This window comes from Filicampus tigris, chromosome 5, assembly GCF_054856515.1.
Source record: "Filicampus tigris isolate MCC_2025a chromosome 5, RoL_Ftig_1.0, whole genome shotgun sequence".
Classification (NCBI taxonomy): Eukaryota; Metazoa; Chordata; class Actinopteri; order Syngnathiformes; family Syngnathidae; genus Filicampus; species Filicampus tigris.
The window spans coordinates 10,418,454-10,432,794 of NC_141221.1; the positions used below are offsets into that span (position 1 = coordinate 10,418,454).

Consider the following 14,341-nt stretch of genomic DNA (forward strand, 5'->3'; position numbering starts at 1 on the left):
ATTGGCATATGTGTGCATTTTGTTTCATGAAACCGTGGCTGTGGATGATAACGACTTATCAGCCATGTTGTTTGGATGCTATGATGAGAAAGTTTTGGTTGATGTTGACTGTAAGAATTGAATGTCCTATACTTAAAACAGATTCTTTTAGAGTTTGCACTCATGAGTATTTCACATTTATTCATATAATACACTGCTAATTTTTAAAAAAAATGTGGCAGTGTATCAGGGGGCCTAAGAACACTCTGTTTGAAAATGGCAGAAAAATCACAGCTATCAAGATGTTCCCCTTGGTGTGGTAGTGGCCAGAGAGCAACAAGGGGTGGCCCGGGCCACCACATAGCTCCGCCCCTGTAGCTCACCATTTCTCTCGGCTGACTCCATGACAGCCTGACACTTGACACACAAGTTAACGGGAATGTCTGCCTCAAGTGACGCTTCAAAAGTAAGTTTCTTCTATGGACTCAATACATTTATTTTTCTGATCTGCATCTCCACTTTTCAGTTTTTTTCCTCCCTGAAATATATTGCATAATGTAAAGTGACATGTTGACTGGAATAAAAGGCAATTAAAAAAAAAAAAACTCAAAGGGTCAGCTTTACACATAATGAACTGCAAATGCCTGTTGCTTAGCTAAATCACGAAGCAAAGCCAGCTTCCAGTAATATCACAAACTCTTTAGTCGCTGCATTACAGTCACACGCTTCCAACGCACTGCATGGACCAATTTCAAAATATCTGCCAGAAGTACCTGGACAATTGGACAGCAATGCTTTGCATTTCAAGTAAGACTTTGTAAGTGTGATCTGTTCAGTCTTTATTTTCCGGGTGGAGCATGAACTTTGTCCATCACATTTGGGCACGAAGCCACAGATGAGATAACCCTGTGATTCCACCCAGGAAGTTAACACTTGCAGTTCTGATTTTGCATTTCATAATAACAGTCCTGTGAAATAAACTGTGTATTGGACTTTAAGTAAACTAAATTATCACAACCCTGCAGTCCAAATAACACAAATCCAGGCTTCCACCCAGTAAGTTTCATACACAGCAGTTTTCTTAGCAGTATAAACTCGTCCGGACTGGAACTGAACGTCAGCAAAACCAGAGTCATGGTTTTTTTCCCTTTCCAGAAAACAGGTAGTTGGAGCTGTCTTCACCACTATTCACGAGTCACAATTTCAGACAGTGAGAGTACAAATACCTGGGGACCATTTTGATGAGCGCCTGAGCTTCTCCTATCAAAAAAAAGGTGATCCTGATGAACTGTCGCCAGAGGATGTGCCTGCTTTGGAGGCTCAGTGCCTTCTCTGTCAGCAATGAGATCATACAGAATTTTTGGGGGGGAACTTCAATCAAGCCTGTCAATGGTCTGCTGATGCAATTCCATCAACTTGCAGGAGTAGAAGTTCCTGCACAGCTTAGCCAACGTGCGCTGATGACCTGCAGATGACATGACAGGCTTGATGAAAGTGTGAAGGAATTTCATTAGGCTCTTGTTCCTGGCAGAGGAAGACTTCAGATTTAATCAGCAGGTACAGCCTCGGCTGTCTTTTCCTCAGGCTCAACTTTGTGATACGAGGAGAACCTCCGGTGGTTCTATCTGTTTTCTGGAGAAGGTCACCACCATTTCCTTTGTCTTTCTGACGTTCAGTTCCAGCTCAGACGTGCTTACACCACTCAACAAACTGTTGCTGAGCAGGTTCATGGTCCAAATTTATCAGCAAACTTCAAGTGACAACTTTAAAAAATAATTGTAATAATACTTGCTGAAGTGGCAGTAGTTTTTGGATGACTGAGTGGTAACACAGTTGACTTTCGACGTGAGAACTGGAGTTCAAATTCTGGTCAGGCCAACATCCAGCTGGGTCCCTAAGCAAGAACCTTTATGCGACGTGAATAGCTTCAGTTGTTCTGTTGGCTAATTCTTTTAGATGTTGTGCTATTGATTGTGTGAATCACAGTGAGTTGACCTGTGTCTGAAACAGGAGCGGAGCCAGAACGTGGCTAATCGGAATGGGCCTGGAAAAATCAGAGTGGGCCTGAATATTTCTCTCACTGAGCACAATCCTCCTGTCCTGACAGATCGTATATTCAAATATAATGACAAACTGAATAATGTGAAGTTCAGATCTTCTTTGTCCAACCACAATTATGCCATTCTTAAAATTCAATAAGTCAAAAATAATTTACGAAAAATTTTCAAGTATATATGTTTTCATGAATGTCACTGGGTGGGTAGTCTGTCAGTCTGGATGGACCTATGCCATGGCTCCGCCCCTGGTCTGAAATGGGCTACAGAAATAAAGTTGACTTGCCTTCCCCTCGCCCTTTCACAGGCGGTAAAGTCATTTAATAGTTTGAACGTTACATACTACTTTGAAGTTCTCTGTCTGCTTCAGGTCTCTTCCCTGAAGGGAAAAGTGACTCTGATCACAGGTGCCAGCTCAGGTATCGGTGCTGGTACGTCTGTCCTGTTTGCTAAATTGGGAGCTATTCTGGCTCTCAATGGCAGAGATGTTGAGAGTCTGAAGAAAGTGGCAAAGGAGTGTGCAGAATGTGGTGGAGGAACTGAGGTATTTATGTGTACAACTACAGATGCCTGCACTGTTAAAAAAAAAAAAAACCTTTTTTGGGGGTGGGGCGAAAACGTTTTTTTAAATAGAATATGTTGTACGCGCCGTCACTAGTCTAAACATTGCAATCTGATTAATATTGCATTTGTGGAATATGAGTTAAGCAGCAAAATTCACCTGTGTTTAGCCATCTCAGTGGACGTCCATCTTGTCACTTCTGTCAACTGAAAATGACATCACAGTTTCTCAGGGCTCAGCTAACGACCAATCATGGCTCAACTTCAGAAAACAGGTCAGCTGTGATTAGTCGTTGTCGGAGCCTTGAGCAACTGTAATGTCATTTTCACTCGACAGAAGTGACAAAATGGCCGCCCCCTGAGATGGCTAAAAACGGTTGGGTTCACTTTTATTCCACCAACGCAATATTAGTCAGAATGCCTTGTTTCATTCAACTAGTGGGCCTGCACAGAACATATTCTTGAAAAAAATGTTTGGGTTGATTTCCTCTTTAAGTTTGGATTACTTTTAAATATAAATTATTGACATTTATGGCAATAATGTAGTTAGCACAACAAAGCAAGCAATTTGTTTGCTCCAAAACAATTTACTGGGTTGTTTTTACTTATCTTTGAGTTGGGGGTCAATGAATTCTGTAAACTCTCATTTCTTTGTTGAAAATGTGGGGAAGCCAAAATTTACACGAGAAAAACTTAAAAAAAAAACAAAAAAAACTTAAAATTGTATCGAAGTTTGTTGACTTGAAATTTTGAGTTCACACAACTTTTTTTTTCTTATTTTTAATTTTCAAACAGTATTTTAGTAAGGTCTTCAAGATTAGTTATTCATGCTTTGTATATACTATGCAGCCCTTGCTTGTGCCCGGTGACCTGACAGACGAGGACACAGTGAAGAAGATGGTGGAGGAAGTCATCGCACGCTTTGGTCGACTGGACATCCTGGTGAACAACGCCGGCATCCTGGCCTTGGGTGGCATCCAGACGTCAGACCTAGCAACGTACGACAGAATCATGAACGTCAATGTCAGGTGGGCGTCGTCATGGAGACATACTCATGATGGTTCCACTGTTGGAGGTAGTTCAAATTGGCGCTTGCTTTCTAGAGCTGTGTACCAACTCACCCAACTCTGTGTACCTCACCTGATCAAGACCAAAGGCTGCATTGTCAACGTATCCAGTGCCGCTGGACAGAGATCGGTATGGATTTAATTGGATTATGATTCACGTGGCTGTGATTTAATTCGATAACCGAACCGCTCTTTTCTGCGAATAATAGAAGGGAAAAAAGGTGAATTTGTGGAGCGTGAAGCACAAATGTGCAGGGGATTACTGATTCCATGCATTTCGGATCAATACATTTCTTTTTTCCTTTTAATTTATTTTTTTTCACTTAATGCTTTTGGTCACCTTCTTCAGAGCCACAAGCACACACTACTGTGGTGATAAATCTCACATTGTTGCTTAGGTAATCTGGATTTTGCATCATATCAGACAATTTCTGACTTTAACATTTATTCATTGAGCCAGCAAGAGCAGTTCGAGGAGGAGCTCAAAACGCAGAAAATAACTAAAAAAAATACATATAGGCTTCATTTAGGTATTATATTAAAATAAACAGTGCAAGCCACAAATGAGGCCCGGGTTGGACTTTGGACACCCCTGCTTGCAAACTGTTTCAGTTTGTTGTCGTTGCAGTCCGCTAAAGCCCTGCCCTATTCTATGTCCAAGTCTGCCATTGACCATTTCACTCGCTGTGTCGCTCTGGGTGAGTCAGCAGTTTCATCTAACAATGCACTAGCACTGCACTAAAAAAAAAAAAGACCAATTATTTACTCTACATTATTTTCATTTCAGAATTGGCACAGAAGCAAGTTCGAGTCAACGCTGTGAAGTATGTTTAATGACCTCATGTTGCTCCGAATCAACTTTTTAAACCAAGGTGTGTTTTAATTCCTCAGTCCTGGTGTGATCATCACAGAGGTACTCAAGAGAGCAGGAATGGATGAAAAGATGGTTGCTCAGGTAAAGACATTGGCACTTGCACATTGCTTTTTAAACCACACATGAACTAATCATGTTGTAATAAGTTGTTTTAACAGACACAAAGAACGTCCAAGGTCGAACAGTTTGGAGTTGCAACAAAATATTTATGAAATGTATGCTTCAAAAAATGGGAAACACCATACTTGTATCGGTGCCAACACTGTATCTGTGTTTTCGTTCTCGTAAAAATGCTCCGATACTACACCCTGATACCATTTCGCTTGCCAGAGAGTGGTCATTCGATTCATTACTGAAATCATTTATATGTCTATATTAGTTTTATCTTGTGTTACTTTATTTTAGATTTATTATTCAGCGTTTAACGTCATATATGACAATTGTTTTAGTGTTATAACAGTTTAGAAGTCAGCCAGTGACACAGAACCCACACTATTTTTACTGTCTGACCTCAGGTGTGTCGTGGTGCGCATGGGCACAACATCTGATGAATTTCATATCAATTTAGCCCCCTATTATGATATATATAGTTAAATATGTATTTTTTTAATTGTCTTTTCTTTTCTCCTTTCAGTTCCTTGAAGAGTGCAAGCAGACTCATGCCCTTGGGCGACCAGGTGAAGTAGAGGAGGTGGCCCACGGCATTGCCTTCCTGGCATCGGACGCTGCTAGTTTCATTACTGGCGTCACCCTCCCCATCGATGGGGGCTACTGTGTTATGAGTGCAAGAAAACCGAAACCATAACAAAATAATAGATATTCGTGTATTTGGTATTTTGCAGTGTAAATGATCAAATAATCAAGCAGATGCAATATGGCTTGTGTAAAATATCAGAAATTCCTTTCTAACAGTGTCAGTTATTAACTTTGATAAGCATTTTTTTAATAAAGTTCCTTTATTGGATATTCAATTCTGCAGGGGTTCCTAATGTTTTGGCCAGTGCGATTACTGTATATGGACCACTTTGAGATGAAAAGTGGAGTATCTTCACACTGCTTCCAAGCAGCTTAGCAGCTTGTTTGTAGACACCACACAAATGTATATTTAATGTTGAAGCATTCAGAACAATAGTGGAGAAGTGGTTAGCATTGCTGCCTTGTTATCACTGAAGCTGGTTTGATTCTTGGCCAGTGACAATGATGACACAGTGTAAAGATGTAATTGAAAGATAAAGTTTTGTGTTTTTACATTCTAATAAAACATGTATGCCAGGTTAATTGAAAATATTAATTTGTCCATAGGTCTAAGTGTGGATGGTTGTTAGTCTCTACATGATCTGTGATTTAGCTGCAGCGACAAGTCCAGGGTGTACCAACCCTGTGGCCTAAAGGCCTCCTGCTCACTCATTACCTTAATGAGGATAAGTACTATATAAAATGAATGGAATAATATTTTCAGGAAAGTGTAGCACACAACTCCAATATTCATGAAAGTGTTCATTAATGTTGACCACAGTGCGATTAGAGGTGTGTTATATCTTCGCATGGCTTCCATACAAAGTTCAGCATTGTGTGGAAAGACAGTTTCGCAAATGTGTATATTTTATATTTATGCATTCTGAGAGTTGTTGGGGTAGTGATTAGCATGTAGGTGCCTTCCAAGCATTTGACCTGGGTTGGGTTTCTCGCCAACGAAGACCTTTTTGCGAATTTCCCCTGTGGGGATCAATAATGGATTATCTTTTGATAATTTGTATTTTATTAACACTACTACTGTGATGAACATTTATCTACCATTGCGAAATGGGCCTTCACTAGCATAGCGCGTTTCTACTTTAGATACTCAAAGTGCTTGAACACCGTTTCCTCATTCACCTACTGATGACACAGCATCAGGAGCAATTGGGGTTCATTTTCTTGCTCAAGAACACTTTGACAGACGTAAGTCACAACGCCCGGGATCAATTCCACAACCTCTGTGTTGGGAGACGACCTCTACCACTGAGTCATGCTGCTTATTGTTAGTTATTTTATGGGAAAGAAAAATAGGTACCGGTAATCTATTTTCTATATATTAAATGCTATTACTATTGTATACTATACACTTACTGAAAGGGTTTCAGTTCATAAAGCGTCATTTTGTTTTTTCAGACAAAATTATATCTAATTGTAATTATACTGTATATCCAATTAACATAATAATTATATCACACCATATACATTTTATTATACTTAAATTCTACTGTACTGTATTAGCATGTATACCTCACATTTAGCTTTGGCTAAAAAGAACTATTAAGAAAGCAAAACGTTTATTTTATTTATATCTTTTCATTCATTCAAAAATAATTAAATAAAGATGTCAAATGTATTTTTGAAAAAAATTAATCACTATATTTCTATTAATAATATCAGAATTTTTATCAGTACGCAGTAATGCACAATATTTGATAATGAGAAGTACGTTGTAGCATTGATGACGTCACCTATGTTAAACCAATCACAGTTTGAGTTTGAGCCCCACCCGGAAGTCTTCGCGTGTGGCACTGTGAGATAGTTACACGAGATCACGTTCGTGATTTGTACAGGTGGAAGGTTGAATTTTAAAACGCAAATGGCCACAGGCGACTCATATAAAGTAAGTTACGCTTCGCTTCTACGGCTTATGTCCACGTTGCATGGACTTTCTCTAAAATGGTAAAATAGAATAGATTACATCAGAATAGCAATGACATATGTGCAGTTCAGTAGCGTTCTGTTGATTATACTGTAGTGTGAAATTTATGTTTGGATCCCCTTTGGTGCCAGTGTAAGAGGCTAAAGCCCAACATAAATACTTAAATATAAGACACATGAGTTTTTCTTTTTAACACAAAGACTTAAACACAACACTGTATTGACTGAATACGACTCTAAAAAGAGATGCTAGCATTGGGTTGTGACTGACTAGTATTCAGGTATTAGTCACTCATATTTAAGTATATAAATGAGTTCTATTACAGATTTACTGCCCCTGTAATGTGTTTTCTGTGTCGCTTGGGTCGACCAAGATGTAGAATTCTCAGGTGTTAGGTAGACTTACACTTGGGAATTTTACATTTTGAAAGTGTAAGTGTGCCTTATTTAAGAATTCTACATTTTGGTCAAGGAGTGGAGGAGCTCGGTGATGTATGCCGGAGCGAGGCCATTTAATGACTTAAAAACAAATAGAAGAATCTTAAATTGAACCCTAAAATGCACTGGGAGCCAGTGAAGGGAGGCCAGAATTGGTGTTATGTGCTCCATCTTCCGAGCTCCACTTAGGAGGCGAGCAGCAGCGTTTTGGACCAACTGAAGACGTTTGATTAAAAAATAAAACGCATTACAATAATGTATTCGAGATGTAACAAAGGCTTGGACGACTGTTTCTAAGTGCTGATGAGAAAGGAGGCCATCTGTCTAAGATGAAAGAAGCTGGACAACAGCGCTGATTTGCTGGTGCAATTTAAGATCACTGTACATTTTGAAACCCAAGTTTGAGACTGTTGGCTTTAGATATGAAGCTAGTGGGCCCAGGTCAACATGGTGGGATGTAAAAGAGCCACTGGGACCGAACACCATAACTTCGATTTTCTTTTCATTGAAATTTAAGAAATTTAGTGACATCCAGGCTTTGATGTCTTCTCGGCAGGACAAAAGTCGTCTTAAAGCCAAAGTCAACGGAAACATTTTTTTTCAAGAATATGCAAGCCCACTAGTCGAAACAGGGCATTCTGATAAATATTGCATTTGTGGAATAAGTGTCAACCCCCTCATTTTTAGCCATCTCTGGGGGCGGCCATTTTGTCTTGTGTCGACTGCAAATGACATCACAACTACTCACAACGACCAATCACGACTCAGATTCAGAAAACAGGTCAGCCGTGATTGGTCGTTCTGAGCAGTTGTGATGTCATTTTCAGTTGACAGAAGAAAAAATGGCTGCCCCCAGAGATGGCTAAAAACTAATGCATTTTTCTAAACTTATATTCCACAAACGCAAAATTAATCAGAATGCCGTGTTTCAACTAGTGGGCCTGCTGGGAACATATTCTTGAAAAAGATATGTTTGGGTTGACTTCCGCTTTAAGGAGACGGCGTCTTTTTTGCTCAGCGGGGAACGTATTCTTGAAAAAGATATGTTTGGGTTGACTTCCGCTTTAAGGAGAAGGCGTCTTTTTTGCTCAGGGTGACATAGATTTGACAGTCATCCACATAGCAGTGGAAGGAAATACTGTGTTTTCTACGGACAGAACCCAGGGGCAGCAAATACAATGAGAACAGCTAATCAAATTGTCATTTTTACAACTGTGTCATGTCCCATTCAGGTGTCTTCCCTGAAGGGAAAAGTGACCCTTATCACGGGAGCCAGCTCAGGTATTGGTGCAGGTACTGCTATCCTGTTTGCGAAACTGGGAGCTGTACTGGCTCTCAATGGCAGAGATGTGGAGAGTCTGAAGAAAGTGGCAAAGGAGTGTGCAGAATGTGGTGGAGGAACTGAGGTATTGATGTGTAAACCTCTAGATGCCAATTATTAAAGTCTTTAAGCGTAGCTGCCCATGTTTTGCGCAGCCCTTGCTTGTGCGCGGCGACCTGACAGATGAGGACACAGTGAAGAGGACAGTGGAGGAAGTCATCGCGCGCTTCGGCCGACTGGACGTCCTGGTGAACAGCGCCGGCATTCTGGCTATGGGCGGCATCGAGACGTCAGACCTGGCAACGTACGACAGGGTCATGAACATCAACGTCAGGTGGGCGTCGTCATGGAATCGTACTCATGCTGTTCGCACCGTTAGTATTCAGTGACAATTGCTTTCTAGATCTGTGTACCACCTGACCCAACTCTGTGTGCCTCACCTGATCAAGACCAAAGGCTCCATCGTCAACGTATCCAGCATCAATGGACAGAGATCGGTACAGATATTCATAAAATTGTCATTTTTATCAAAGGCCACTTCATTTGGCACATGATCTAATGAGACAATCCTCTATCGTCATCAAAAATTGTATTTTCTATTGTGTGTCAATCCTAAATTACACAACAAATTTTCAATATGTAAAGGATTTATGGTGGGTATACAAGAAAAGTCTTCACACCCCTGTTCAAATGCCAGGTTGGTGTGATGTAAAAAAAAAAAGATAAATACTGTTAATTTCAAAACTTTCCACCATTAATATGATACATAACTTGTACAATTCAATTGGAAAAAATATTTTATATACTTTAAATGTTTTATTTTCAAGAGCTTTTACACTGTGTGGATCTGTGCATTTGGTGCATGCAGCACACACATTGGCAAACACAAATATCCCCCTCCAACCCCCACAGCATTAAAAACTTAAACTCAATGCAGTTCTGCTTACCTTCATGATTGTATTTAAGACAGTGTAGTTCTGCCGTGGCTTGAAAGTGGCTGCAGATTGTTGCCCAGCCCAACTGCTAAGTCATGGGTGGAAAACTTCGGTGTGCGGCACATATGTCAATTAACACCCACAATAATCATTGGGTGACATCTTCTAAATGCCTACATTTTGATCTTATTTTTCCTGAAATATTGGGGCAAATTGGTAGCAATACAACCTCATGGGCATTTGAATTCACATCACGAGCACTAAAATAAACATACTGTGACATTAATACACTCTGATCGTGGCAAAAACATTTTTATTTTTGGAAAGACATAAGTGTTTAATACGTATCTTATTAGCGGGTGTTCCTAATGAAGTGTCCAGTGAGCGTGAAAATGACTATCCAAGTTAAACGCCTTTGCAGACTTTGCAATCTATTGTCATTGTAGTTCCCTGGCGTCCTGGCCTATTGTATGTCTAAGTCGGCAATTGACCAATTCACTCGCTGTGTCGCGCTGGGTGAGTCAGCAGTTTTATCTAACAATGCTCTATGCACCAAAAAAAGGCATCATGAATGTGCTTTTCATTTCAGAGTTGGCGTCGAAGCAAGTTCGAGTCAATTCCGTGTGGTATGTTTAATGACCTTGTGGTCTTTCAAATTGCTGCAGGGGACACTTTTTTGATCCACTGTCTTTTAATTCCACAGTCCCGGTGTGATCGTCACAGAAGTGCACAAGAGGGCAGGACTGGATGAGGAGCAGTATGCTCAGGTAAAGACAGGAGCATGTGTATGTCGCTTTTGAAAGCACAGATGACCTACAGTCATATTGTGAACAAAATTGTTGGTACCGCTTTGTTAATGAAAGAAAAAGAAAAAACTCAGCGGTCACAAAAATAACTTGAATTGGATAAAAGTTCAAATAAAATAAAAACGTACTTTATTCATATCCATATCCATCTCTTCAATTTGTCATCAAATTATCAACTGTGTCCAAGTCTAGGTAGGTTGGCTACAGTCCCGTGGATCTTAAATTTCTGGATATCTGCAACTTTAGTCATAGGAACATCAAACTGCTTCAAGATGGTCTTATAGCCTTTACTTTTAAATGCGCTTGTCTATATTCCCAACATCCCGAGAATACTACGTCTAGGCCGACTGACTGATTACAAATTTGAAGACACCTGTGATGTTAATTAGAGGACACACCTTGGTGATGGTATTTTAGTATTGGTTATTTTCTATTTATCTATTTTCTATCTATTCTCTATTGTTCTATATCTTTTCTAGGGGTACCATCATTTCTGTCCGGGCCTGTTTCATGACTTAAAAAGAAATTTAAAAAAAAAAAAAAAAAAAAAAAAAAAAATCCGTTGTACCACAATTCAAAAGCAACATTTGATTTTCATTAGTCAATTTTACCAATGTTTTTTATTTATTATTACTTTAATCACATTCAAGTTATTTCTGTGACTAGTTTATTTTCCCTTTCTTGTCCACGTGTGTATAACAAGTACACTGTACCTCGACTATTTATTTATTATTATTTTTTTCTTTTTTTATCAAATATGTCTTGAGTTACTAGTGCTAGATGGGGGAAATGAACAACTATCAACAGTTTTTGTAGATCATGAACACACTGGCACACAATGCAAAACTCCATAGCCTAACTGATGAAACTAGCATCAATGTCTCTGTGTTATAACCCATTCGGCAACGGATATTCGAACACAAACAGTGCAGCAACACATGATGACACCCAATATAAAAATACTCACAGGCACATATTGTTTATCCACTTCAAAAAACGACTTATATCACTGCAGCTCACTGAGCAGTTGTGACCGTCTTCTTAGTGTCTATAATTATGCATGCATTATGCCAGCACCCTGGCAGGCAAAAAGTGAATGTATGATAAAAGCCATACAATCAGAAATCAAATTTACGAGACCTAGGAAGGGGTCTGGCTCAATATAATATACAATACATACAATTAAGTACTACACGTTTAGTTAAATATCAATTACAAACACAAATTCATTTGACCAAGATGCTAATGTAAAAAGCTACTTCCTGTATCAGCCGTCTTCAAAAGGTGAGTTTTACTAATCATTGTAGAAAGGCTCAGCGTTATGGCCTTGAAATAAAATCTCACATAGAATTGAGAGGGAAGAAGGTAGGTGGAGAAAGAGAAAGAATCAGAGAGGGAGGCAGTTATGGCGCATTCACACCAAATCCCCTGTGAGCCTTTCTGGCGGTGCGTTTCACTTGAAGTCAATGTAGTTAGCGTGTGGGCGGGCGCGGTTGTGTGCGGGGTGGCGCGAATGATGCGTTTGGAGCGGTGGGACGAGGAGCGAAGTACCGAAAATCCGTCCATTCGCCGCGGATAAAACAAATTAAGTTTTTTCCCTCTTCGCCTCGCGGCAGCCAATCATCATCAGGGCATACTACATCACACACAGCGTCCTGTACACTCGGCGGGTTTTGTGTGGAGAGCGCAAAATGGAGGAAAAGATTATCGTTGCCGTTTGTGGACATCCCAAGCTATAAACCACGGCCAGCTACCACTACCGGGACAAGAAAAAAAGAGACCAGGCTTGAAGAAGCGTGAGCGAGGAGCTTGGTGTACCTGTTATGTTTTTACTTTGTTTCTTTTGTTTTTTACAGCTATTGAAAGACCAAGACGGCAATACTGTTTGCATTAGAACAGTGTCGGCCACTTGATTGCGATGTCGCAAAATGCTGTCGTCGTCTACTACCAAGCAAAGCCCCTCCCCTCACCGGTTTGTGTAAATGAAGCGGATGCGGCATTTTGGTTTCAAATATCTCGCGGTCAAACGCCAGCGAATAAAGCGAAGCGGAACGCTCATTCGCGATTGGTGTGAATGTAGAATTAGGGAGGGACAAATGAAAATTACATTATTTTAAAAAAGTTTTGCTTTTAGTTTTTTTTCCCCTTATTGGGATTTGCTTTATTTCTCCTTGTATCAAACAAGCTTTCAAACAGTTTTCCCGGCAACGTTTGCATGCATTTACTTGCATCAACTTGCACAGAAATTATGGGGGACAAAGAGAAAAAAATGATATTACCAAATCTTTTTCCTCCCAAAATTCATCCTGAGCAGTAAAGTGAAATTGTTCAAATGGACCAGATTTATTTTTCTTTAATCATACCGTGGTTAATTAAATTAAATTAAGAAAATTTGGAAGTCAAACAGTATGTTATCAGTTCATTTTGACTGTCTGGGCTCAGTTGCCTCAGTGGCCTGGTGTGTATGGACAGAATTGTGAAACTGAAATTGTGAGCGCCCTCTAGCGGTGCACGAAAGAATCTGTACAGTGTACAGTAGTTGCATTTAACTTAGTAAGTTCAATACATTCACATTTAATTTTGAAGAGATGTTTGTTTGTAAACATTTATATAAGTACATTTGTAAGTAAATGCAAAACATTGTAACGGAATAATTATTTCAGCAGTTTGTTTTTCGTTGTCCTATATTTAAGCACAGTGGGAACGTTACGGTGCCTTACAATTACAATATTCAATACACTTTTTTTATCAAGAAAAACATTGTCTAATTTTTTGAACACTTTAAACAACTGTACTTGTCCGTAATGTAATATCAGTCATGATGGTGGACATGTAGACTATATTTGTAGGTGGTACATGATGTAAAATGTTTGAGAACCGCTGTACTACATACTATGGTTTAAAAAAAAAAAAAAATCCAGCAGTTGTTTCAGTCTTTTTTTTTCTCCTTTCAGTTCCTTGAAAAGTGCAAGCAGACACACGCACTAGGCCGACCGGGCGAAGTGGACGAGGTGGCCCACAGCATTGCCTTCCTGGCATCAGACGCCGCTACTTTCATTACTGGAGTCAACCTCCCCATCGATGGGGGCCGCCATGCGATGTGCCCGCGATAAACCTTTACGGTATAATTAATAGATAAGAAAGTGTGAGATTTTCTTCACAATTTTTAAGTGTTTGAGTTATTCCAAATTCAAAAGAACATTTTCATGGTGCTAAATATAAAAATGATAACTGTAGCTTTACAAAATAAAATTTATTGAACAAAATGTGGCCAGGGTGCATATTTTGTGTAGTATTCCCATAGAGTACAGAGCAGTTGTAGCACCAGGTTAGGTACACTTGCACAGTCTAATGTTAAATAACTCATTGCCAATTTGTATTGTATTTTTTAAAATGTGTATTTAATTGTAATCAACCAATTAAACAATGAAATAAAAAAATCAACATAGTTTATTAATATATTTTAGTTTACAATTGACAATAACTAAATCAATTTAATCAGACAAATGAAGAATGAAAAAGATTATACATTTTTCGGTTTACCAATTTTAGGAAGACAATGTTATTTATGTGACAAATATTACAGAACCCTTTACAAAGATGACAATGTTCCATTTTTATTAGGTTTTC

At 39.3% G+C, this 14,341-nt stretch overlaps 2 protein-coding genes across 3 annotated transcripts; both read left to right on the forward strand.

The window, feature by feature from the left end:
* The first annotated feature begins 325 nt into the window (after positions 1-325).
* On the forward strand, positions 326-5,499 carry LOC147147228 (uncharacterized). 2 transcript variants are annotated; one of them, XM_086030808.1, is made up of 8 exons: positions 326-445; positions 2,404-2,577; positions 3,444-3,622; positions 3,698-3,791; positions 4,290-4,359; positions 4,449-4,485; positions 4,553-4,616; positions 5,170-5,499. In XM_086030808.1, exons 1-8 carry the CDS (start codon positions 419-421, stop codon positions 5,338-5,340), a joined length of 816 nt encoding a protein of 271 aa, XP_085886934.1. In that variant the 5' UTR covers positions 326-418; the 3' UTR covers positions 5,341-5,499. The 2 variants fall into 2 exon arrangements, with proteins under 2 accessions (XP_085886934.1, XP_085886935.1); XM_086030809.1 differs by lacking the exon at positions 2,404-2,577.
* A 1,531-nt stretch (positions 5,500-7,030) lies between these two features.
* On the forward strand, positions 7,031-13,977 carry LOC147147229 (uncharacterized). Its single transcript, XM_086032005.1, has 8 exons — positions 7,031-7,173; positions 8,882-9,055; positions 9,126-9,304; positions 9,374-9,467; positions 10,352-10,421; positions 10,495-10,531; positions 10,609-10,672; positions 13,666-13,977. The coding sequence occupies exons 1-8, from the start codon at positions 7,150-7,152 to the stop codon at positions 13,822-13,824; spliced, it is 801 nt and encodes a 266-aa protein (XP_085888131.1). The 5' UTR covers positions 7,031-7,149; the 3' UTR covers positions 13,825-13,977.
* The last annotated feature ends 364 nt before the right edge of the window (positions 13,978-14,341 follow it).